The following is a 26949-nucleotide window of genomic DNA, read 5'->3' as shown; positions in this document are numbered from 1 at the left end:
GAATTATCCGGTTTTGATTGTGTTATGTAAGGATGTTTCCTTTCTCGGTATGAACATTCTTTTGTTTATTGTTAACATTGTACAATGCTTTAACTAAATTACACCCAGAACTTCTAACATGTAACCCACTAACATATAACAAGAAAATTAGAAACGTGTTAATATCTTCAATTTGATTAAATAAATTTATAGCCTATGTGTATGAATTAATCAACCTATATTATATTTGTATTCTATAATTTTGAAATATATATTAGTCCTACTTTTCACGTGCGATATTATTCTTCTCTAGTGTTAATATTATATTATATACTTAATTCCATTGCCGCTGTAATTATATTTTAGTTCCTATTTTATTTTACTTATTTATTTATATTATTAGTATTATTATTATTTTATTTTATTTTTATTTTTATTTTTTTTTATTTTAATATTATATCTGCACTGCGACCGAGCACGAGCGCTGCTCATTCGGTCTCAAATTTTGTTAATACTACTGTATCTTCTTTTTATATTGCTTGTATTATTTTATTTGTATTTCTCTTTGTTTGTTTTTGTAATTATATTTCTTTATTCTGTATATTTGAATTTAAATTAAAATTAAATTACATTAAATTATTATTTTTGTTTGAGAATGATCATGAATAAAGAAAGGTTGAATACTGAACATATTTTTCTTGTAATGAAGAATATTACATTGGCGACGAGGAAAACTACATATTAGAAGATTAATAATAATAATAATAATAATAATAATAATAATAATATATAATATACTTAATTACTAGAAGATTCAGATATACGTGGAAAACAAACAACGTGGCAGAAAGGAAGGTTCATGGATTGCAGGAATAATAGAACAAATTTTAGGCCCTCGTCGATTCAGGGTGGCTATACCTTCTTTGCAGAGCAGATGGATTCGACATGTGAATCAACTTAGTAAAAGGTCCAATGTTCCTGTTGCATGGGGAAATTCAATTTTTGATCGAAGGGGAAGTGAGGATGAAAACAAGGAATTATTACAGATTGAAGAGGCAGATAAAATAGATTGTTCAGGTGACAATAATATTGAGTTGCCAATAGAACATAATGTTAACATTGAGTGTGACAGTAATAGTAGAGTGCTTGATGGTATTAGAGCCCGTCGGGAGATTAAGCCTCCAAAAAGGCTCACTGAAGAAATGTAATATTTATTTGTATAATTATATTACACGTGAAATATAATAGCTGATTATATTCTATTTTTTAAGTGGAAGAAGTGTTATGTAAGGATGTTTCCTTTCTCGGTGTGAACATTCTTTTGTTTATTGTTGACATTGTTAGTTTTGTTTGAGAATGATCACGATTAAAGAAAGGTTGAATACTGCACATATTTTTCTTGTAATGAAGAATATTACAGATTGAAAATACTGATTTTACCATATTGTTTCTCATGGAAAGACCGAGGTAGAATAAAAACAGTAACATATTCAGAAATATGCCTCTCTAAACATACCGAAATCGTAAAAAACTCATTTTTTGTTTTCGGTGGAAATGACCGGTTTTGTTCGCAAACTTCATAACTATTTTTAATAAAATCAAATTTAAACCCGGTACTGAAGCTCTTTTGATTCTAGATATTTTATATAATTATGAAGACTTTTTTTAATTATTTATCTTCCTGTTCTTCAGGCGGATCTATTCTCAGGATGGTGAGCCATATTTTGACGGAAGAGACGTTCAGGAGAGGGCTAGGAAAATATCTAAGTCACAAGTAAGTTCATGACAATTAGTTAAAAAAGAAGACAAACGAATTATATGCATACCGTAACGTAATTTACATAGACATAAACATTATCTTGAGCGCTATTGAAGTTCGTTGAATTTACATTGCTGAAATTAACAATGTGTTATTTAATCTCTCAAAAATTCTATCAATAGGTTTTTCATTTATATGTTCAAGTAGTTATCATCAAAGGAAACAATATTATATCATAATTTGTAAGTCATCAGTACCACTACCTCAATATCGTCACAAATTTTTGTTTATGTATGTATGTATTTATTCACACTGCAATTGGGCAAATACCCGGTGGCAGGTGTAACTTAATTACACACAATAATTACAATTAATACACAATAAAACAATTAATACACAATAAACAATTAATACACTATATATAATTACAATACACAATAATTACAATTAATAATAATACTGATTAAATTTATATCTTCTTTACTGTGTTAATTTTTAGGAAATAACCTGGCTCACTAGTTTCGAAGTGTTATTCTTCAGTGTCCAAAGCCTCAGTGGCGGTTCCTCGGAAGAGGGAAGGGAGGAACGTTCTCCCCACATTTTTCTTCTTCTGAAAGTAAATACCAAATAAAACATGTGCCTTAAAATTCGAGGAAGATTCGATAATTTTTAAGTTCACAGCTATAAGTAAACCTTAGTTGATCGAGTTTTAAAAGACGTGCGCTCATGTACTGTAGAAAACTGTGAGAAAGATGCGAGATTGTTTATGTGGAGGAAAGCCAATCCTTTCCTCCTTTACTGCAGTTAACACACATAGACAACAGCGCGCTAGCGGCCAGAAAAAGAAGCAGAGCTTTAAAGCAAGTAAATGAACGGAGAGGGAGAAGATCCTCCTCTGAATCAGCGCTTGGGCGGGAAATAGAAACCGACTGGTCGTGCAGCAAGCTCGCTACTGCTGCTATCCAACGGTGTTGCATTCAACCAACTAACACATCTTGGAGAAGGGACAATAAAAACAGTTTTAACGCAAAGTTATAAGACACCATATAAACTTTTTTAAAATTATAAATTGAAAATATATTATTCATTGCACTTTATATGTATGGGGTACTATTCATGATTTGAAACTTTCGAGGATATTTGAAAGTTAAAGTCGGGTTTGTATAAAACAAAGAGGAAGTAGTTCTACATTAATATGGTAGATTATTTTGGCCACTGAAATTCACTTCCATTCATTGTCTAGTAGACAGGACAGCATCCAAGTTGTCAGTTTTGTACAAATATATTTGAAATTGAAAGTACTCCGAACTACATTATTTTTAACATAAAAAAATTAATCGGCCAAAGGCAGCTTTAAAAATAATGGTAGTATGACTTTACAAGAACTGACATTCTTCAAAAGCATGTGATACTGAACATGTAAAATGTACATGTGGCAACACAGACCACGTGGGTGGGTGCAGTGTTCTCGCTTCCCTAACAGATTATTTTCCATTCCCACTTCCGTAAAACGGTTCTGGTTACGTGTTAGTAGCTGCTCTCTTCCAACACGTGTGATGCTGTAGTGTTCGCGAAAATGCTGCGAGGTTGTGAATTTCCTTGTAAGGGTTAATTTGTGCAATTATTCAACAATGAATGGAAGTGAAAACATATTATATTTTGGACAATTATTTAGGAAACTCAGTTTACAAGAACAGATTATTGCTATACGAAAGGGAAGCCAACCCGAACACTATCTGGTCTTAAATGTATGCATGTAGACTAATTTGTAGCATGTTTCATTCAAGAAGGTGTCATTTTGTGCAGTTAACTTCTTTCCTCCTCTTAAGAAATATGCGGGAGCCGCCACTGCAAAGCCTAGAATGTCCCACGCTAGCTTCTGGTTTCCTGTTGTGATGGGATGTGTTCATGATCGTGTCGACAAGGGTCTGTGTTTTGAAATTGAGTTGAGTGCTAGGTAATTACCTAAAAATTAAAACAGTAAAGAGTGAAAAGTTAATCAGTGATATATATATATATATATATATATATATATATAACTTAAGTGTATATAGAATAATAATAATAACAATAATAATAATAATAATAATAATAATAATAATAATAATAATAATAATAATAATAATATACGAAATACTGAATTTCTTTCCTAAAACAGGGCAGGAGGGAATACAGTACCAGAAGATCTCTATAAAGAGTTGGAAGCACAAAGGCTGATGGACAAAGTTGATTCAATTCCAGTGCCTGAATTCTTGATTGGATGGGTCACCCAACCAGGATATCCTGTTATAAATGTGAAGAGACAAGGAAACTCTGTTACTGTGACTCAGGTAAGAAAATTGTCAGCGAAACATAATTGTAATAAATTAGAATCATCTTCGTCCATTTTGAAGGGTAGACTGTTTTTTCGCGCATATCTTCTAAATGAAACTGAGTAAAATCACATAAAAAGTATTAAATGTCGTTCTCTGCTCCAACCAGCACCAAAGACGAAGTAAACAAATTTATCGTTCATTAAGAAAGCATAAAACTGTCTTCGAGGTGAAATCTGGTTAAAAATCACATTTATGCCTGTTCGAAATAACTTTTACTGTGGAAGAGAATATTCAGATCGGTTGTTACTTTGAAGAACTGTTCCATTTGCGGAATTGTTCCAAATTAACTGCTCTGTTATGTTTTCCTCAACTCCAGTTTGCAAGAACTGGCAAGAGAAATTCCCAAAATAATTATATCGAAACCCTCTTTAGAAAGTCATAGGGTAGGCAGTAACTTCTTTAGAGCTTATTTAAATACCAACTGTTGATTTTTTATTTTATTTTATTGGGTTATTTTACGACGCTGTACCAACATCTAGGTTATTTAGCGTCTGAATGATATGAAGGTGATAATGCCGGTGAAATGAGTCCGGGGTCCAACACCGTAAGTTACCCAGCATTTGCTCGTATTGGGTTGAGGGAAAACCCCGGAAAAACCTCAACCAGGTAACTTGCCCAGACCGGGATTCGAACCCGGGCCACCTGGTTTCGCGGCCAGACGCGCTGACCGTTATTCCACAAATGTGAACCCAACTGTTGATACGAATGGCAAGATGCAAAAAATAAAACAATTTCCAAAAAATTCTAGCTGGGATAGCTCGAATCGTCGTAATGCTATCAGTCATTTTAAATGCTGTTATAGATTTACTTTAATTTGTCCTACTGAATAATATCTGTGATATTGACAATTAATATTTGAAACGTTAAATGTTATGTTTTATTTAACGACGCTCGCAACTGCAGAGGTTATATCAGCGTTGCCGGATGTGCCGGAATTTTGTCTCGCAGGAGTTCTTTTACATGCCAGTAAATCTACTGACATGAGCCTGTCGCATTTAAGCACAGTGGTCAGAGCGCTTGGTACGTAGAACCAAGGACCCGGGTTCGATCCCCGGCGCCGGAGCGAATTTTTCTCCTCAAATATTAACATTTTAAATGCGTTAGTCCACTCAGAAATGGAGAGACTTTTTCTATTATTAATCCAGAAATTAGCCTTGCGATAATCAGCAAATATTTCAATATTAAAAACGAAATTTCACATTAATCTATTCTGCAATATTCTCGAGGTCTGTTTCTTTTAATACAATTTCAGAGCTTTGATCCTTATCTAGTGGTGGGGAAACCAATGTACTAGGGCCTTCAATAAGTAACGACAGCAATGCCACAGTCTAGTATACAGTCACGAAGCTTGAGTTGTTGAGGGTACTAGGAACAATAGACTGTGCCGGTACTATTTCGCATTGTCTGTGATGAGACGATAGTAGCGATCCTAGTGGTTAGCAACTATCTATGGATGCATATTCCCTACATATTGAGCTTCGTGACTACAGTATATATTAGACTGTGACAATACTTGTAAATCAGCGTTCCTAGCGGTGTGCATCGGAATCTTTCAGTACGTAATAGAGGAGCGATTATTGCATGAATGTGGAATATTAAAAGTCTTTGAAAAACCAAATTTTGTGAATACAGGGACTGTTTCTGAGTTGTATTGAGTAATACCGCTCTAAAAATGTTATGAACAAAGATGCTTCAAACATAAAGTTGTAAGAGGAAAAAATGCAACTCAGTGCTTTATGGCGTTACAAGAAGCTTGTGGGAGAGTAATCCAACCATACCGTACTAATGTAAGATGGATGGAGACGAGTTGACATCCAAATAGCTTTAGATCGATCAGTGAAATAGATATCCAGAAATAATGCTGCAGATGGAGTCCGCCGTCTTCCAAGGTTTTGGCAACATATTATTGATATGACAAGGAATTATATTTGACGTGTGTAATGTCAAAAATAACCTAAATAAATGTAGTGTGAAACAGTAACTATGTTGCCATTACTTTTCGAATGCCGTGGTATTAAAACTTTTGTATTCGTAAACAGGATTGTTATTGAAAAATATGGATGACTAGATTAAAAAATTACGAAGGATTTGAACAGTATTTTTTTCTTTCTTGTATGTAGGAAAGATTTCTCCTGAAGGGTACCGAAGAGGAAAGTGAGATACTTCGGTGGTACATCCCACTTACCTGGACAACTCAGTCAGAAGCTCCTGTTGGGTTTATATCTACACAACCCAAGAAATGGCTCACTCCCACCGTTGCCCTTGCTGCGTCCAGGGATTTAGAAATAATAGTAGATCCAGGAGAATGGATTATATTCAACAACCAAGAAACAGGTCAGTGTGAATGCCTGTGTAAGGATTATGAAACTTACATGAGTTTTAAATATGTAGTTAACAGTGGCGGTTCGTTGTACAGGGACATAATTTTATTTTTACTAACATTTCCAATATTAACCTAGCTATACCTCTGGATTAACGCTTGAGAACCGGAAACACTGTTTGCCACCCTCTTCCACGACTGGAGTTCGATGTATTGGGTCTAGTGGCCCGTTACTGTCTCTTGTCAACGCTTGAACGGTCTGCCCAAGGATCTCTTGCCCACAGGATGGTAATTTAAAATTTGGCGTGGAATTCTAGAACGAGTTCGATGATACTACGTAAAATACATACAAATCACTTCACTAGGGATAGGAAAGAAGAAAAGTAGTTCATCCATTTACGTAAACTAGGAAATATCGCGATTTTGAGTTTCATAATTTTCATTAGGCTTTTGTTTAATCAAAATACAGTACAGTATTAACAATAAGTGTTTTTACTCACGAACTGAGCTATCCATTCGGACGTATTCATTATGCAGTGTATATTATATTGTCTACAGCACATTAGCGTACAATATAGAGAATGAAGTTAAATTGAAAAATAATCATAATATGGATATTAAAACACATTTTTGAAAGTGGTGGTCGTTCATTTCGATACAGGCTTCAGTTCTTTTGTGCATATTATCGCACTATAGACTATTGTACCTAATTCCAATTAGGCCTACCAGTTTCATTCTTCGTACTAGTAACTCATGTTGAAATAATTCTGTATCTACTCTATAAAAGAGTACCTTACGTACTGTAAATTCAATCTTCACTTCTGCCCGATCCGAAAAGATAAAATTACTCAGACATACTAACTACTGTCCGTCCAAGTCGTTTTGTCGCAGGGTCGTAGGAAAAGGGAAATCACGTGACAGTTAATTACTTAACTAGGCCCTTTTATTTGAGTTATTTTAAACAGTTGTATAATATTACGTAGACGTCCAATTCCTAACAGAAATTAATGTTTTCAGAAAAGAGCTAAGACAGCCCAGCCATTAGCCTTTATAGAAGGGCGAGCAAAAGCAGGTGGAGGAAACCGGGGTGCGACGTAGACAAATGGACGACAGTACCTGTGCGAAAATATGATTCAGTATTGAAAGCTCTATTCGTCACTGGAAAACGCGAACATATTTCTGGAACGTACTATACTCACTAAATGTTTACTATGACCGCAAGGCGACTTTGACTGCATACGCGGCCTTGGTTCTGTGTGGAGAACGGTTGGAAGTTTACTAGTAGAGGGGTTGAGAGTAAAGTACTTTAAAAACTCAGGTACAATAAAAATTGAAGTAAAAATAAAATAATGTCCTTGTGTAAGTGGCCACATTTAATTATGCCCATAGATTTTACATTCTGAAAATGGAACATAGATTTAACTCCGACAGAAGTAAATAAATAGTGAAATATGAGGAAGAGTTTCCACTTTACAATAAAATTAGGGATCAAACATAACTATGTCCAGAGTCAGCTATTCTTTGGTTCCATGTAGACTGCCACCATCATTCAAAATCATTCAAAATACACAGCGTGCCACACTGTACATGATGTGTATCTGTGGAGAGTTATGTCGTGTACTAGGGTGAGTGTATGTGTAAGTGTTCGTGTAAGTGTAGTGTATGAATCTAGTGATGATGATGAAGATGAGAAAGGGAGAAGGGAAAACCCGGTGTCGGCACATAGCCTACTCCTGTCGAATAGCATCAAGAGGGTCGCCATGCTTCCGACGGACGAATCGCTATCAACATTGACATATACCTTCTTTTCATACACATTGCGGAGGAATTTGGGATTTAACCCAGGCATATTGGAACACAATATAAGGTAAAGCGAATACTGTAGGCCCTCTCCTAAATTTTGGATGGCAGAGCAATTTCCAAAAATCGCTAGACTGAATGGAAACAAATGTTGTGTCACTCTTAAACGAATCACTGTTCAGGAGTAATTAATAAATAATAATAATAATAATAATAATAATAATAATAATAATAATAATAATAATAAATTTATTGCTAGAATTAAGATACATATTTTTATATAAAAAAATCTCTCCAGCACTCTCAGAAAGAGTACACACTCGTGCTCTGGGCATTCCACAAAATTTTTAACATAAATCTATATATATATATATATATATATATATATATATATATAATTTGAACTGGTAATGGAAATTACGGAAAACTGCTGAACGGGTTTTAATGAATGACCCGTCATTTTGAAGCTTGGCATCCAAGGATTTTCAGAAAAATAGTAACTTTCAGTGAAGCGTTAGTTTTCCTACATAATTTTCCTATTTTCCAAAATCCATCTTTTGTAAATTTTGAGAACTATCACAATAAAACAAAACAAACACTAGAATAAACTATAGGCTATTACACGAAGGCCATGACCTGCTGGATTGCTGACATATTTAGAATTCAAATTCAATTGGTTATTAGAAATTTCAAGACTTACTAAAAATAATTTAGAGGTCCGATTTTTCGGTGTGTAATTTTCTGAGTAGAGGTATGTATTGGATATTAAAATCTACAAAATGTGAGGTGGTTTGATGACATTATTACCACTAGAAATGAAATATTATTATAGTTAATGCCATGATGTGACTATTTTTCATTAATTATACATATTAAACCTATATTGATGATATGAAAGTGAAACGTTTTGGGGTTATATAAGTAGATGTAGAGAATAACTTAAATTAGATCTTGATATTTTCTATATTTACTGAGTGGCGGCTACAAAACTTACGTAAGATAATATTGTTAATAAAAATCAAATTTGTATAGTTATTAATCAAGTGGGGTTGGGTGTTTTTCATATACTTAATGATATTTATATGCGTCATTCTCTTCAGTATAGCCTCGAGAGAGCGCAAAAATTACAGTTCCTAAGGAAAGATCAAAAGGTATTACTTACTGATAGAATAAGAGGCCTACAAACCTACAATCTACAATAACCTGAAATAGCAATTGCTTTACTCCCACATGAAAAACCCACTGATCCTCCTGACATAGTTACTTGCTTTTTCGCCTTGAAACTCAGAACCTAAGGTGGATGGGTTCAAGAAAAAGTATTTGGCATAAACATTATTATTCAGAAGGAGTATGTTTCATTATTATGGAAGCAAATAACTTTAAAAATATCTGGTATTCTTCATTGAAAATAAATCTGGAATTTTTTTATTTGAATGTCTAATGAACTTAGTTTGCAGCATTTGCTGCACAAGCCACTAGTATTTTATTAATCGGCAGAATAAAAAAGAAAAAGAAAAAAAAAAACAAACACAGATATCACAACAATTGGAACTTTATATTTTCTCTCTAAAATAATTTTTAATTCTTTTTTTTTAAATATAGAGCATTAACAAATTGCATGTTAGGTAATTTAGCTGTTATCTTGTTATAAAACCTTGGACCGAAGTTGCTACTGTGATTATAAGCTGGGTCATCCCATGCAAAAATGTATGCTTTTCAATCATGATGTCTCATAAGTTAAAAATTTTGTAGTAGAATATTTTGTATGTTCTAAATATGAATTTCACGCAATATTATATTTATATCCTTCATAGATTGGCAGCAATCAGCATTTAAAATATTGGTTTAGCAAAGAACACGATTTCACCCATTGAAGTTTTTTTACTATGCAAAAAAAGATGGAAAAGTGACTTCAATGAAATTTGAAAGAGGAGAGCCTTGTTTATAAATTCCCTCAAAATGAAAAAAAAAATGTATAATTTTTTAAGTAGTTACCCACCGTAAAATAATTTAAAATAATATAGAACACAAAATGCAATTCATTTTTACAGACGAAAAAACATGTGTTTAATTCTTTAGGGTATATTGAGTCCACTGTGAAAATGTCAGAATATTGACTTAAATATCATGTCAGTTTTTAATAAAAATAACTTACCGGAACAAAGGAGCTCAGCAGGTAGGCTCTCCCGTCGATGTTGCGCGATCAAGGTCAGGGAGACGGACGTTCGAGATTACTCATCGTTACGAAGTCTCGCGACCGCCACAGATAGCAAGCGATTTTCGACCGTCGGAACAAAAATTAATAATTTTATTAATTTAATCATTCATAGGTTTTTTTGGATAACGTCATAAAACTTGAGAGATGGATTAAGAATAAGATTTTCTTCAATACGAATGAAATTCCCATGAATTTTAATTAGTGCATTTGAATATAAAACTATTTCTTTTTTTTCAATGAGGTATTTTTATGAGCATCCCTCAATATTATTCGAATTAGTCTTTAAGGTGTTAAAACATGGTTGTTCAGGTTTACAATGGCGTCTCTTTAGTTTCGATGACACTTCATATAGGGTATCTAGAATATTTCAAATTATTGATAACATGTAACTGCCACCCATTTTTCAGTCATCCGTATGACTAAAATATTAATGATATGGTGGTCATACTTGGTAGTTTAATTTATTTTCATAATAACGTTATTATATTAAAAGCCCAACAAATTCATGACATCACTGGCATATTCTTAAAATTTTGTATGGAATGACCCAGCTACAATCTTGGTAAATTTAGGTTCTGCCAAGCATATGTTATCTGATCTTTTAAGCTATCTGATCTTTTAGGCTATTTGTGAAATCCTATTGGAAGAATTAACAATGTATTCAATTAAGTTAAAACAGTAATAATAAAGGCTGTGATAAAAGTGATGTGCAAACCTGTAACGAAGCCAGAAACCGACATTATACTTCCGTTAATCTTTTATTCTGTTGCATATTTCTGTTCCCAGGTTACTATCGGGTAAATTATGACGATGAAGACTGGCAGCTTATCATCAATGCTCTAGAAACGAAGCATGCGGACATTCACTTGCTGAACCGAGCACAGCTGTTGGATGATGCCCTCAACCTCGCGCGATCTGCCAGACTCAATTACGAATTGGCCCTTAGTGTGACTAATTATCTAACAAATGAAGATGAATACATTCCTTGGATGTCTGCCCTGAACGCATTTTCGTTCATTGACAGAAGGCTAACGAGCGAAGAAGGTCATGAACATTTCAAGGTATGATCACAGTCTAGTATATACAGCCACGAAGTCAATAGTAGTAAATATGCATCCATAGATAGTTGCTAACCACTAGGATCGCTACTATCGCCCCATTACAGACAATGCGAAATAGTACCAGGACAGTCTATTGTTCCTAGTACCCTCAACAACTCAAGCTTCATGACTGTATATACTATAGTCGCGACGCTGTTATTCCCGGCGTGACTCCTCCTCTTTGCTTACGTCTTAGGAAGTGAAGGCTCTATAAAGTCTAGGTAGGTAGTATCGTTCGCCATTTTTGTTCTTTCGTTGCCGAGCTACCATACGACGAATCTATTTGCCACACCGTTAAACATTATCATGTCGTAGCTCCTATGATAATAAATCAAATTCACTGTAATTCAGCAAATAATTGAGCGGCAAATAACGTCTTCGTGTGCTTTCTGCGAACGCCAACGAAAGAGCCAAAATGGCGGGCGATTATATTAAGTATTTATCGAGCCTTAAGAAATTAATAACGTCTTCAACAGCGAATCACAAGACGCACACGTTTAAATGTAGCCGACCTGCAACGCGATTGGCTGCCGGAAATTAGAGCGACGGGACTATAGACTGTGGTATAATGATAATTCGCATAGTTTTATTGTATTGTATTGTATTTATTAACATTCCATGGTATTCATACATTGCTTTACATCTAGAATATGGAACAAGTCAAAAAACTTAATACTATTATAAAGTCTTAATTTATAGTCACAGTCTAGATGAAATATATACAGACGAGATTTACAATATAGTCTACTAGTACAACACAAAGTTTTAGTATCAATTTCATGAAGTGTTATTGAATGTCATGAATTCACCTAAAGAATAGAAGGCGTGAGAAATTAGGTACTTCTTTAATTTGGCCCTAAATAATTTTGTGTTTTGAGTTTCATTATTTATATCGATAGGGAGGCTATTAAAAATTTTTACTGCCATATAACGCACTCCTTTTTGATAGCACGATAGACTTGCCGATGGAGTATGAAAGTCATTTTTTTGGCGTGTATTTATGCTATGAACTGTTGAATTAGTTACAAAGTTTTCACGATTACTTACGAGGAAGACTATTAATGAAAACATATACTGACAAGCCATGGGCATTATTTGTAGTTTTTTTTTAAATTGTCCTACAAGATTCCCTATCTTTATGCTATTGTCGTTTTAAGCTTAAACATTATTGAGAGTCATTGAGATTCATTGATTTCATTAAGTCATGAATATTTTTACTGCATACGATGCGATATAAGTAATTAAATCTCATTTAGTTATTATCTCAGTGGCTGAGCTTAGAGATTAATCATAGACGAGCTCAGTTATGGAAAATCGAAATGTGAAACCGAATTAAAAGTTTTAAATTTGAGAATGATATGATTTTTTAGACTTCTTGTACGTTATTTTGAAATGTCACTACCCTGATCACACATATATAACAGATTGACTATCCACATATTAAAAACGGTAAGATGCGGAAGAGAACAACCACCAGGATCAGTGGCGTAGCCAGACTAATTATTTTGGGTGGGCCAGATATGCAGTGTTAAGAAAGCACCTGACCCATCTCCTGAAAACGCCGCTGCCGTCAGCTCTCTTGAAACTCATTCTCGGAAGTCTTATTTAATAACATGCAAAATTATGATAAACAATCATGCAAGGCATACCTATACAAATGCTTCATAAAGGTATGGTCACACGTCGCTACTTTTGCAGCGCTACTTTTATACTGCAGCTGCAAAAGTTGCGTGTCGTGTTCACACGTAAGCTAAAAGTAGCGCGCTGCACGCTACTTTTCGTGCTGCGCAACCCGAGTGCTGCAAAAGTTGCAACTGGAGGTTGCGAGTCTGTTCACACACAAGGCGCTACTTTTGCAGCCGCAGTCATGCTGCAGGTTCCCATCTCCGTGTTGACTTCTCAATATACATTTTGTGGTTATGTTCGCATTATTAATAAACTCATGCGAAAGCTTACTTATCTATTATTTGCTTTTCTGTCGTATCTAGTATTCAGAAATTGACATTATTTTTACTATAATGCTTTTAAAAACGCCTATATACTTAAATGATAACCAACAGTATATTCACGTAATCAATGTTGGCAACCCTCCTGTTTGGAACTACGCTACGGAAAATTAAAAAAATGAATTATATCGTCACCAATTATGCTCAGACTGTATTGTGTAATTAATAACCGTTACAAATAATTTATTTTCATCACATTTAACATTAAAATATATCCAAACAATAAAAGTATCATTGGCACATTTGGGTGGTAACACTGGTTGCAACCGCAGCAAAAGTTTCAACAAAACCGATATCAAAAATGCTGCGGCTGCAACCCTGAGAACCCTGTTCACACGTCCCTACTTTTAAGCTGCGCGCAGCATGGAAAAGTAGAGGGCAGCAGGTTCGGCAGCCGCTACTTTTCGGGTTGCACCGTTGTTCACACGTCGCAGTACAAGAGTTGCGCAGTTTTTTGTACTGCAGCGCTGCAAAAGTAGCGACGTGTGACCGTACCTTAAGGTAAACTGGAGCCGTCGAGATTTCCTAGCAACGAATCTGTTAATCACTGATGATGGGTCCTTCAACAAATTCAACTTTTCTCCCTCTTGATGGATAAAATTGCTAGATTACAAAGCCTTGTGTTTGACATGGTTGTCCTGGTGTAAGTTTTTATTCGTCGTAAAGCAGAAAAAAGTCCTTTCTGCGGATGCAGCACTAGAATGAAATTCTTAGAATTTTTCTTCGTTTCGGAGCTTTGAAAACATATCTATATTTGCCTTAATGAGGGACGAACATTTACTAATATCCATTTTTGGAGACTGAAGTGCTTCCGATAATGACTTTGCAAGAGCAAAAATGCTGTCTAAACATACCAAATAAAATAAGGTGTCAAATTTTTCTAGCTGATGTAACAATCCAGTAGCCTCCACAGCTTCTTTCTTTTTATCGCTGCCAGACAATTTTTTAGGCCCAATCTAATACAGTTAAATTGACTCTTGAAGAAATGAACGCATTTTTGACTTCTTATCTTAATTCTATCGATTGTAACTATTACCCTGGATACATGGTTTATTTTTAATATTGAGTGTTTTCCCTAAAAAGAAACGCAAAAATTCGGAATTTTTTTGGGCCCACCTGGCTACGCCACTGATCAGGATCGCCACCGTCGATTGGGAACGACCGGTAGATGGAAGTTCAGTTGCTCCATGCAATTCAAATGAGAGTTATGAAGTGACTTCTTCTACTGTCGCTAGATGGCAGCATTGTGAAATTGATAAAAGTTGTTGTCAAAGAACAGAAAAGAAAAATAATGAAGTAGTAAACAATAAAAATAAGAAAACTAAGCAAAAGAAATATAACATTGAAAATGTTTATCTCTGTTCATTTCAGGACTTTAATTTTAACGACAAATGTCACAAATAAATCCATCATTTCCAATTTTATGTCAATAACTCTTCATGCATGCGTTGACTACATTTCACACACATTATCCACTCCTGCATGTTTGTTTCTGCATAGTTTTCATAGCAATATAAACATTAGCTTGTTCAGACAATGAAATAAAAGTTTCATTTAATTGTAGTTTCGTCTTTGCAGTTTTGGGTTTATTGATTTTCTCTGTGGTGTTAAGAAATTTTCAATTTATTTTCTGTTCTTTGCGTTCTTCTCCTCCATCATTTTCTTATACGAAGAGCTGGTGATTCTGTACAAATTCAGTGTTGCTAAATAAAAATGGAAGTGGTGCAAAATATTCCTAAAGCCTGGTTAAATCATTCCTTAAATGGTTTCTATGATCGAGTGACACATTGTAAAGCAGCTGAGGGCTACCAATTTGAACACATAATTTTAGAAGATGAGCTAGCTTTGTTTTGTTTTTATTAAGGAAGGAGTATTTTATTATTTTAATATTCGATGCACTTTTCTGTTTCCTTGACTTAGCAACACTGAATTTTTACAGAAGTATCAAGTGTGGGTAATTTTTGAAAAGCTCTTAATGAGTACTATTAAAAAAATAAAAAATATATATTGAGTGTTCCATTTAAAATAAGAGAGTTGGGGTTATTTCCGGTAAAACCGGAAGTAGAAAAACTCGGTAATACCATTATTGAGTTCTTAGTATATGGTTATCCTCACATACCAAGCTTCATGTGACTGAACCGTATTCTTCAAAAGTAATTTAGGTGGTGCGTGACTTTTAACTAACCATGTATACTGGTAGTAACTTTGTAAGTATGTGTAATTGCGTATGTTTAATTTTTTTACAGGCATATGTCTTAAATAAACTTGAAAAGCCATACCAAACTCTAGGGTTTGAAGAAAAGACTGATGACAACCAAATAACTAAATTGTTCAGAACCAATGTAATAACATGGGCTTGTCGACTTGGATTGGAAGACTGTATTACTAAATCTACGGAATTGTTTAGCAAATATCAAGAAGATACACAAAAGAACCCGTAAGTTCGAGAAAACCTTTCGACGTGTAATAGATTTAAGGACTAGCAATGTTGCTAATGACGTTAAATTAGGGTTACTTTCCCATTTTGTCATAATTAAAGGATCTGATGATGTTAGTGCCAACTCTAGGGATCCTATTGTTACTTTTTCCAAGAATTGCATTTTTTTTAATTAATGGTGGGTACCGATACTAGACTATCTGTCTTTCACCCATATAAAGTCAGTTGTGTAGACTAATTTACCGACAGAGTCGTTGCCCAGGGTGAGTCATAGGAGGCTGGTCTACGCTACACCCGCGACGAGATGATGGCGATGATGATGGTGATGATGATGATGATGATGATGATGATTATTATTATTATTATTATTATTATTATTATTATTTTGATGGAGATTTGTTGGGATGCCACAAAGGAACCGGAGCTTCCGCGTAAAACCACTGGACCACTGGATTGTCCAATACAAGTTATAAATCAGGGTACCCTGGGGATCGATCCCAGGTCTACAGGATTATAAGTCCAGCGCTCTAGCCACTAGACCACCGTGGCGGCTGCTCTTAGGAATGTTTGCGACAGAAATTTTGAAATTGATCTGATACAAAGAAGTATCTTATCGTTCTCATTGTCCACACCTTTGGAGTAAAGGTTAGCGCGTCTGACCGCGAAACCAGGTGGCCCGGGTTCGAATCCCGGCCGGGGTAAGTTGCCTGGTTGAGGTTTTTTCCGGGGTTTTCCCTCAACCTAATACGAGCAAATACTGGGTAACTATCGGTGCTGAATCCCGGACTCATTTCACCGGCATTATCACTAGGGAGCGGGTTTTTATGTGCTAAAAGTATGAAAATATTTGCTAAAAATAAAAAAAAATATTTCTTTTAAATATGACAAAAATACCTTACTTAGCTTGGAAAAAAAATGTTACTAGGTACTCACCAACCACACTTGAGTGCTAGTAGTTGGCCGAGAATTGCAGTGAACAACAAAGGTCATCTCCGAATTCTGCATCACAAATGCATGCCGATTATCTCTGAACAACGACTTATACTGTGAAAACGATCTTTCCACATCACAGGACGTCAGACGTGCATATTTAACACCGTCAATTTCACCTACAGCACACCCTCCAATACTTGAGCAACTTTACACATTTTTTTATATCCACCGTTTTTCCCAAACACATTCTGGAATTTGTCCCTTAGTACTTGTACTTCTGAACCTGGTAACGAGTCTAGTTTAATTTCCACGGCACGCACCTCCTTGTTTCAGACAACAGGTTTTTGAATGTTTCGAGTATTTTTTATGGTGTCACACAAAAAGCTTAGATTTGCTAATAGGAAAGCCAAATCGTTTTTTAAACAACCATCTTTCAGTATATCTTGAAGGATATCGATTGACGAAGCCCGATAACAGGGAATCACAACAAGACGTATTGCCTTACTTGATGGACATGAACGAGAGGCGAGAGATTTGTTTAAATTAATTAATGTTCATACCCGAGCTCTTATCTGTTGTGTTTCACAAACAAAGCGTGGAATGAAATCATCTTCAGTAACAACAAACATTCCTAATTATGTGTTGCAAGATCTCTCCTCCTTGTCCATGTTAATTTATTCTCTAATAATAACACTGATATGCTGCCTAGCAGTTCTCAGAACTTGAGGCGATACTATTACAAAAATGGATCACGGATATACCACACAGCGTATAGAAACACGAAGCAACCAAGAATTCTTAAAAAAGATAACGTACTTCTGATTGACATAATTGATTTAGTTTTGAAATATTTAAAAGTTCTTGTAGAAAAGTTAACGAAGTAAAAAAAAAACTCCAAGATTTATAATAGATTTCCTGAAAATAATATAGATTCCCTGAAAATATGTATTTACATAATTTATTTGTGAAAATATGTGTTTTTATGTGAAATAAAATTCGGGTTTTAAACTTGAAACTTCATGTTCGGAATTTTTAACTTTGTTAATTGTGTTTTATCACACGCAAAAATTATAATTAATTACATAGGAATCCGCTCCTTAATTATCACCTTTATTTCTTTCAGACACTAAATAAGCTGAGATGTTGATCCAACGTCGTAAAATAACCCACTAAAGAAAAGGATCGTTATGATTATTTATTTGTACGGAAGCTGTCTTTATAATTTCGGAATTATACTGCACAACAGATATTAATTACTACTTTCTTTAAAATGTGATGCACGCAATAGTTAAGGCACATCCCAAAAGCTGAATACAAGACATGGCTATGGATTTCTGTTACTCTTGTAAAGTTGAGAATAAGTGCAGATATGCCTCCTATAGAACTCTAAAAATGGGGAAAATATATGACATTCCATCATGATTATTAAGTGGTCACGGATACTGAATTAATGTAGTCTTGTACTGATGTATACAGGATGGTTTAAAAGTCCGGCGACATAGACAAAATCCGATATTAGTGCAGATAGCGAAAATTGGAAAGAGTGGAAAGTTGTTGGAAATATGTAGTCTTCAATCTAATATACTTAAATTTTCAATGTAGAAGACGCCATTGAGACTGTACACTAGTACTACACACCCACCAGTCCCAATGCTGACAAATTAGTGGCTTTTACGTTAGTTCTACCGGATTTTAGATATGTAGTGTAGGCCTATGGGGTAAATTAACAATTTTATTTATTTTAGTAGGTTATTTTACGACGCTTTATCAACATCATCCTCTTTCACAATAACCCTGGAATTCGTTACCTGCTAGCATCAGGGACGGTCGAAATAAAATTGAATTCAAACGCAAACTTACTACGCACTTGGTCAGTAATTGAGACTCGTTCAGACATGGTTTCTTGTAAATAGTTCTCTTAATCTATCATAAAATATCTCAATATATGGTAATTTTATCACTATAGAATTTTGTTATTCTAGGTTTAATTTGTAATTCAGTAAATACAAAAATATTCTCTGTTCTTAACTTCTATGATAAATTGTCTAGCTTTCATTAATCAGATAATCTTGTCGTACTTTAATTTTTATTGTAATTGTAATTGTAAATGTAATATTAATTGTAATTTTATTCTTCATATTATAGTTGTAATCCCCTGTTAGAGGGGCAGAGAAGGCCTGATGGCCTTATCTCTACCAGATTAAATAAATAAATAAATAGATAAATAAATAAATAAATAAATAAATAAATAAATAAATAAATAAATAAATAAATAAATAAATAAATAAATAAATAAATAAATAAATAAATAAATAAATAAATAAATAAATAAATAAATAAATAAATAAATAAATAAGTCTTAGGTTATTTAGCGTCTGAATGAGATGAAGATGCCGGTGAAATGAGTCCGGGATCCAGCACCGAAAGTTACCCAGCATTTGCTTATATTGAGTTGAGGGAAAACCCCGGAAAACCCCAACCAGGTAACTTGCCCCGACCGGGAATCGAACCCGGGCCACTAGGTTTCGCAGCCAGATGTGCTAGCCGTTACTCCATAGATGTGGACCAAATTAAACAATGATGGCGACAATTAACAATGTTGCCAATTCAAGTTCAGAGAATACCTCCATTAAAAATGAAAATTCCCTGAATTCTTAAACTATCAATGTAAAGAAATGTTTCTTTGCACTATGAGAAGTTAAATAACCGCTAAAGCCCTCATGTATACTATTTTTCTCTGTTAGATAACACATAATCTAAAATCCTGTGAAACTGGAACTAGCAGAAAAGCCACTAATTTGGCAACATTGGGGCTGGCAGGTGTAGCCTCAGCAGTCTATTCTACGTTGAAAATTCAAGTACATTAGATTGAATATCTCAAAGAATAACCCCCTGAAATTAATGGCATTACTTACGGTTCACTCTGAGTATTTGCTGTCCTTTTTAGTTTTAGTATATGGAAATAATTTAAGCTTTTTAACTTAAAAATTAAATTCAACAAAAATAATAAGAAACAGTATATTCCTCGTAGATTTTTTAGGTTTGTTATATATTCCTTTATTGGCGAGTAATTTTTATATTAATAATTTATTTTATTTGTGTATAATCGTGGCATTTTTGGTTAAAATATCAAAATCCAATCTCTAATAACATGTTATCTTTGTTTCATTCAGAATTCTCGCAGATCTGAAGAGTCCAGTGTTTTGTACAGCTCTAGCACATGGAGGAGAAGAAGAATGGAACTTCCTTTGGGAAAAATACCAGAATTCGAGAATAGCCACAGAGAAGGTCACCATTCTTTCTGCTCTCGGTTGCACTAAGGATAAAACTCTCTTAGAAAAGTTAGTTTCTGTATACCGGTAGTTTAAAACTAGCTAATAAGTAGTTTTACAGTCATATTAGTGAAAGGGATACAATTATAATTGCAATTTTAATTGGGGAGGTCGAGACGTAGATGGGAAGATAATATTAAAATGGATTTGAGAGAGGTGGGATATGATGATAGAGACTTGATTAATCTTGCTCGGATAGGGACCAATGGCGGGCTCATTTGAGGGCGGCAATGAACCTCCGGGTTCCTTAAAAGCCAGTAAGTAAGTAAGTAAGAAGTATTACTAGAGAATGAACGTCAAATAATAATGATCTTCTTAAGAGAAAGACATTTACAAATACGCCCCTGTCTTATTAAAGATAGCCTATTCGATGTTAAATTAATGAGAAAGGAGAAAGAGTAGGCTTACAAGAAAAAGAAGAAGAAATTAGGAGATAAATTAAGTAATAAGGTGGGTGCTCCTGTTATGGCCATGTTCCTGATATGGCCACCCCCCCCCCCTATTGTGAGTTAGTTCACCAAAAAATCCGCTAAATTGCAGCAACATCCAGTGAAAGGGCATCCTGGTATGTCACTTGATCGTTTTCCATCCAGTCAGGTTGAGCAATATGGCGTCAGTTTCCTGTTTTGCGGTTTTCATGTGACCTCTTCTTATTTTTCTCTGGTAAGTCTCCTTTGTTTTATGCATGTTTTTCAAAGACTTGTTTCATGAAAACCATCGTACTCCATTCAGTTTTTAATGTTCTGTTGGTTGGTGTTGTAGTTGATGGCGTATCTTTTACGAGTTGTTCATAATCAAAGGATTTTCGTGAAAGCTTACCTGCTACTGATATGGCCATATCAAATGCACCATGGCCATATCAAATGCACCATGACCATATCAAGTTCATTTCACTTTTATTTTTTCACCTGACAAATTTACATGCCTAATAGCTGGGATTACGCAAAAATTTTGTATTTTAAGAACAACAACTTAACTGTTTATGATAAAACCTGTTTTGACTACACTTTTGAATTATAAAAAAGATCATTAAGTGTCATTTTTATTCATTTTACACCAAAATTATTTAATTTTAGCACAACTGCGCTATCAAACTGAAAATAATCACGATTTGTAGAACATGGAACAAGGGTGGCCATATCATGTGCACATGTTCCTGATGTGGCCACTAGGTAGACTTTTGGAATTTGGGACTTTTTGGACAATTAAAGTTATTTTTATTGGGGAAAAGGAAATTGTTTTAAGAAAGTCCATTAGACTGAGAACGAGTAAGAAGAAAGTGGTTTACATTTTTTTTTCAAAATGGCGGCTAGAAAAATTATCAAACCTTAGTATGGCCATATCAGGGTCACCTACCTTAGATAGGAATAATATACCAGGTCTTTCAAAAGGTTACCGATAAATTTAAGTAACATATACAGAGTGGAAGATTAACTCCATATGTAGATGAAATTATTGGGGATCATCAGTGTGGTTTTAGGCGTAATAGATCAACTATTGATCAGATATTTTGTATTCGACAAATAATGCAGAAAAAATGGGAGTATAAGGGTACAGTGTATCAGTTATTCATAGATTTCAAAAAGGCATCTGACTCGGTTAAGAGAGAAGTTTTATATGATATTCTTATTGAATTTGATATTCCCAAGAAACAAGTTCGATTAATTAAAATGTGTCTCAGTGAAACGTATAGCAGAGTTCGTATAGGACAGTTTCTGTCAGATGCGTTTCCAATTCACTGCAGGCTAAAGCAAGGAGATGCACTATCACCTTTACTTTTTAACTTTGCTCTAGAGTATGTCATTAGGAAAGTCCAGGATAACAGAGAGGGTTTGGAATTGAACGGGTTACATCAGCTACTTGTCTATACGGATGACGTGAATATGTTAGGAAAAAATCCACAAACGATTAGGGAAAACAAGGGAATTTTAATTGAAGCAAGTAAAGAGATAGGTTTGGAAGTACGTAAATCCCGAAAAGACAAAGTATATGATTATGTCTCATGACGAGAATATTGTACGAAATGGAAATATAAAAATATAAAATTTATCTTTTGAAGAGGTGGAGATTTCAAATATCTTGGAGCAACAGCAACAAATATAAATGATACTCGGGAGGAAATTAAACACAGAATAAATATGGGAAATGCCTGTTATTATTCGGTTGAGAAGCTTTTATCATCCAGTCTGCTGTCAAAAAATGTGAAAGTTAGAATTTATAAAACAGTTATAGGGTAAATTAGGGTCTGTTGGACAGTCGGGCATGTTGGACACTTTGTACTTTAACGTGTTACCTCGCCACTTGTGGGCACTACATTCTGCTAGAAGTCAATGACGGAAGTAGCCCCACTCGTGGCTATTTCCGTCATTGACTTCTAGCAGAATGTGGTGCCCACAAGTGGCGAGGTAACACGTTAAAGTACATAGTGTCCAACATGCCCGACTGTCCAACAGACCCTAATTTACCCTATTACCGATTGTTCTTTATGGTTGTGAAACTTGGACTCTAACTTTGAGAGAGGAACATAGGTTAAGGGTGTTTGAGAATAATGTGCTTAGGAAAATATTTGGGGCTAAGAGGGATGAAGTTACAGGAGAATGAAGAAAGTTACACAACACAGAACTGCACGCATTGTATTCTTCACCTGACATAATTAGGAACATTAAATCCAGACGTTTGAGATGGGCAGAGCATGTAGCACGTATGGGTGAATCCAGACATGCATATAGGGTGTTAGTTGGGAGGCCGGAGGGAAAACGACCTTTAGGGAGGCCGAGACGTAGGTGGGAAGATAATATTAAAATGAATTTGAGGGAGGTGGGATATGATGATAGAGAATGGATTAATCTTGCTCAGGATAGGGACCAATGGCGGGCTTATGTGAGGGCGGCAATGAACCTCCGGGTTTCTTAAAATCAAGTAAGTAAGTAAGTAAGTAAGTAAGTAAGTAAGTAAGTAAGTAAGTAAGTAAGTAAGTAAGTAAGTATACAGGGTGGATGGGGACCGATGCACCAAAATTTAAGAGGTGATTCTACATGTTAAATATAACAAAACGTTTATTACACTTTTTCTTCGATGAAGCACCGTTAAGCAGGAAAAGAATAGTCTTTGTCCAATGTTTGCTATACATGCAGATAGGTAAAAATAATCTGAAAGTTTAGTGTCTTGAGTATTTTTTTGCAAATTAAACCGTTTGGACTTGAATTTAAATTTAATAATTGCGGAAGTCGTTGAAATAAATCTTGTAACATAGCGCAGTATCGTGTGCGTGTGCCTGACTACAGCAGAGGAGGAGGGGAAGGTAAAGGATGGATGGCTGGGCTTGCTAGAGTTATTGCAGTAGCCATGATGTTGACAAATGCTTCATAGAAACATAACGATTTCTTCTAAAACGGTGAATGTTAGAAAATAACTTATTTAGATTTTTCAAACTGCTCCTCATGCTCTATTACCAATTTCATTTTGGTGCAGAGGTTACCTTCCGCTCTGTATAGAGACCAGAATAAAGCAACATTCGAATAGGAACCCACCTCCGAAGCAATCCGACTTAACAGCTAATCCTGTACATTGTTATATTTTATATGTAATTTGGTTGTAAAATGAAGCGTTTCCTCATATTTCATTACTTCTTTCTTTCTAACAGTCAATGATGTATAGCAATACGAAAATAAAACCTACCCACATATAAACTTATTTCTTTTAGATTATAAATTTTAAGAAATGTCATCCTTTGGCACTGTCACATTGATTTAACTTAATCAGAAATGAATGTCTGTTATATTTCTTATAACACATTAACAGGAAAGCTTAATCAAAGCTGTAAAATAGAATAAACACCAAATCGCATGTTCCAATGAGACGCCATGTTAGTTTACCGATTTTGACATTGAATATAATAGCTGATATTCCCTTAGGGACACTAACGTTCAAACATATCTGACCTACTATTTTATGATCGTGTAAGCGAACTTTCTAACCACGGACTAAGTCAGAACCAAAGATATAACAAATTGACAAACTTTGAAATAGTTCTGCTAGATCTCAGTACGTGACACCATTATTGGGAAGATTAAAAAAGTGTTGGGGAAAATGATGATGTAGATTAAGCGTAAATTATTCTCACAATTGACAATATCAGCGGTTTCCCGCCAAAACAAGTGTTGATTTTCAATCAGCAGAGGAGTATGAAATATTGAATTCTGTAATGCAGGTATATTTTATGTACGATTGGCGACACTGAATAGTATCCTAGCCATCTATTCATAAAAGTAATAACTAAAGAAGCCACACTTACACCAACAAATTATTATCGATCACAATCGATTAATAGGGGTCACATATCTTTGAACGACATTGTACCTACATTGCAAGGATAGTGAGTTATTAAATGAAATATTTTTGTGGTGATCGGATGTACTAAATTGTGCGGAAGTTAGCCATTGAAGAGAAATGTACTGGTTTATGAACCAACAAAAACGACGATTAATACAAGTTAAATTTAATGGTATTTTTAAATAACTAAACAACTGTTATTAGAAATGACGATATTTGAAGACGAGGATAATCAAAGCTCTACTAAGAAATTTTAATTTGTTAAAGAGAGTGTGCAAGAGAATTAGGCGACAGAAAATAATCCTACAATAAAAACTGAAGAGATCCCAAAACTCGTTCAGTCCATTTGGTCATTTTATGATTTATATATACAGAGTGGCCCAAAAGTTACTACCTATTAAAATGAAAAAAAAAAAAAAAAACACACACACAGATGCTATGGTAAAATGGTACTTTATTTGTAGCTAATTAATGGATTGATTGTATATAAATGCACTCTTAGTGTTTACAATAGCAACAGTAACTAATTTTCAGATCAAAATGAAAGGCGGGTAATTTGAAATTCATGGGGAGAAAATACACTCTAAGTTCAATAATGGGTAGTGACTTTTTGGCCACTCTGTATATATATATATATATGATTATGTTTGAGACCTCTATCTTTATATTTTAAGCTTCTTTTCTTCCAGAACAACTCCAATCCTTGTCTAAAAGTTTATGTTATTGGATAAAAATAAACTGAACGCGTTTTGGGATGACACTCTTCAATTAAGGAGTTTTATATGCATTTGCAAATAATATAGTATTGAAAATAATTGTTAGTCACTCTCGCGATTCATATAAAAGTACCGTAAAAATGATACTTTGTAATGTTAAATAGTTGGAGTCATTTTATTCTAGTTAGGTATGAAGATTGTACAGTTGTTCTAACATCTTGTTTGTATAACAGCTACTTGAAAATGTCAATCGATGCTACCTCTGGAATCCGGAAGCAAGATGCAGCCAGTGTGTTCTCAGCTGTGTACAGCAATCCTGATGGAGTTGGAACAGCTTTCGAATTCCTTAAGAACAACTATGAAGACATAAATGAATAGTAAGTACTTAGGTAGTACTCTATAACGTCTGAATTACGATATCGTAGTTCTGTTTGTCTCTTGGATTGAAAAATATACAGGGGAATATCTTTTCCGACTATATTTGCGTTGAGTCTCACCATATCAAGGCATTGTGATGAGTTATGTCACAATAATTTAAAAATAATAAATTAAATAAGGCAATAATCTGAAGAAAGTCAGAGTGCGAAATTTAATACCTTCTCGGAATAAGGATGTAGCCAACAAAACTGTAATTCATGTTGTATTGCATTGTGTTGTATTGTATTTATTAACATTCCATGGTATTCATACATTGCTTCACAGCTAGAATATGGAACAAGTCAAAAAACTTAATGCTATTATAAAGTATGTATGTATGTATGTATGTATGTATGTATGTATGTATGTATGTATGTATGTATGTATGTATGTATGTACGAGTATGTATGTATGTATGTATGTATGTATGTATGTATGTATTAACACTACAATTGTGTATACACCCGGTGGCAGTCATATATAATATACAATAATACCATTACAATTATACAATAATTACAGCAATAAAAGAAAAAAATAGAATAAAATAAACCTAAATTTATTTCTAACTATAAATAAATAAATAGATGCAATAAACCTAGGACTATAAATAAAAACTATTCTACAATAACGCCTAACAGTGAGCAAAAGTAAACCTAACTTATAAGTAATTCTATTTCACCCAACTATTACCAATTTAAGTAATTACATATCACCTTAATTAATTACAAATCAACTTAATTACATATCATCTTAATTAATTACATATCACCTTAATTTATTTACTTATCAACTAAATTACATATCATCTTAATTAATTACATATCAACTTAATTAATTACATATCAATTTAATTAATTACATGACACAATTTAGATAATTACACTGCACCTACAATTACATTTTCAGTCTAATCTTCTCAACCTTTCCTTAAATGTATTGATTTTGAGAGGACCACCCAGAAAGATTGCCGCAGGTAAGCTGTTCCAGTCTACTATTGTGCGGTTAACAAAGGAAAATTTTGCCACGTCCGTTAAGTCTTAAGTTATAGTCACACTCTAGATGAAATATATAGGCTACAGAAGAGTTTTACTATATAGTCTACTATGTACTAGTACAACACAACATTTTAGTATCAATTTCATGAAGCATTGTAGAATGTCATGACCTACAGAATAGAAGGCGTGAAAAATTAGATACTTCTTTAATTTGGCCCTAAATAATC

The 26949-nt window shown here is 34.3% G+C and overlaps 1 protein-coding gene across 1 annotated transcript in view; it reads left to right on the top strand.

Moving 5' to 3' along the window:
- The window catches only part of LOC138704606 (aminopeptidase N-like), an 81679-nt gene that overhangs the window by 30902 nt on the left and 23828 nt on the right, over positions 1-26949 (top strand). Inside the window, exons 7-13 of the mRNA XM_069832681.1 lie at positions 1672-1753; positions 3897-4068; positions 6234-6447; positions 11238-11512; positions 15804-15994; positions 20101-20268; positions 25541-25684. Coding sequence (XP_069688782.1) covers positions 1672-1753; positions 3897-4068; positions 6234-6447; positions 11238-11512; positions 15804-15994; positions 20101-20268; positions 25541-25684 — 1246 coding nt within the window. The remainder of the gene's footprint in view (positions 1-1671; positions 1754-3896; positions 4069-6233; positions 6448-11237; positions 11513-15803; positions 15995-20100; positions 20269-25540; positions 25685-26949) is intronic.

The sequence above is a fragment of the Periplaneta americana genome, chromosome 8 (assembly GCF_040183065.1).
Source record: "Periplaneta americana isolate PAMFEO1 chromosome 8, P.americana_PAMFEO1_priV1, whole genome shotgun sequence".
NCBI lineage: Eukaryota > Metazoa > Arthropoda > Insecta > Blattodea > Blattidae > Periplaneta > Periplaneta americana.
This window is presented reverse-complemented; position numbering and strand designations above follow the sequence as displayed.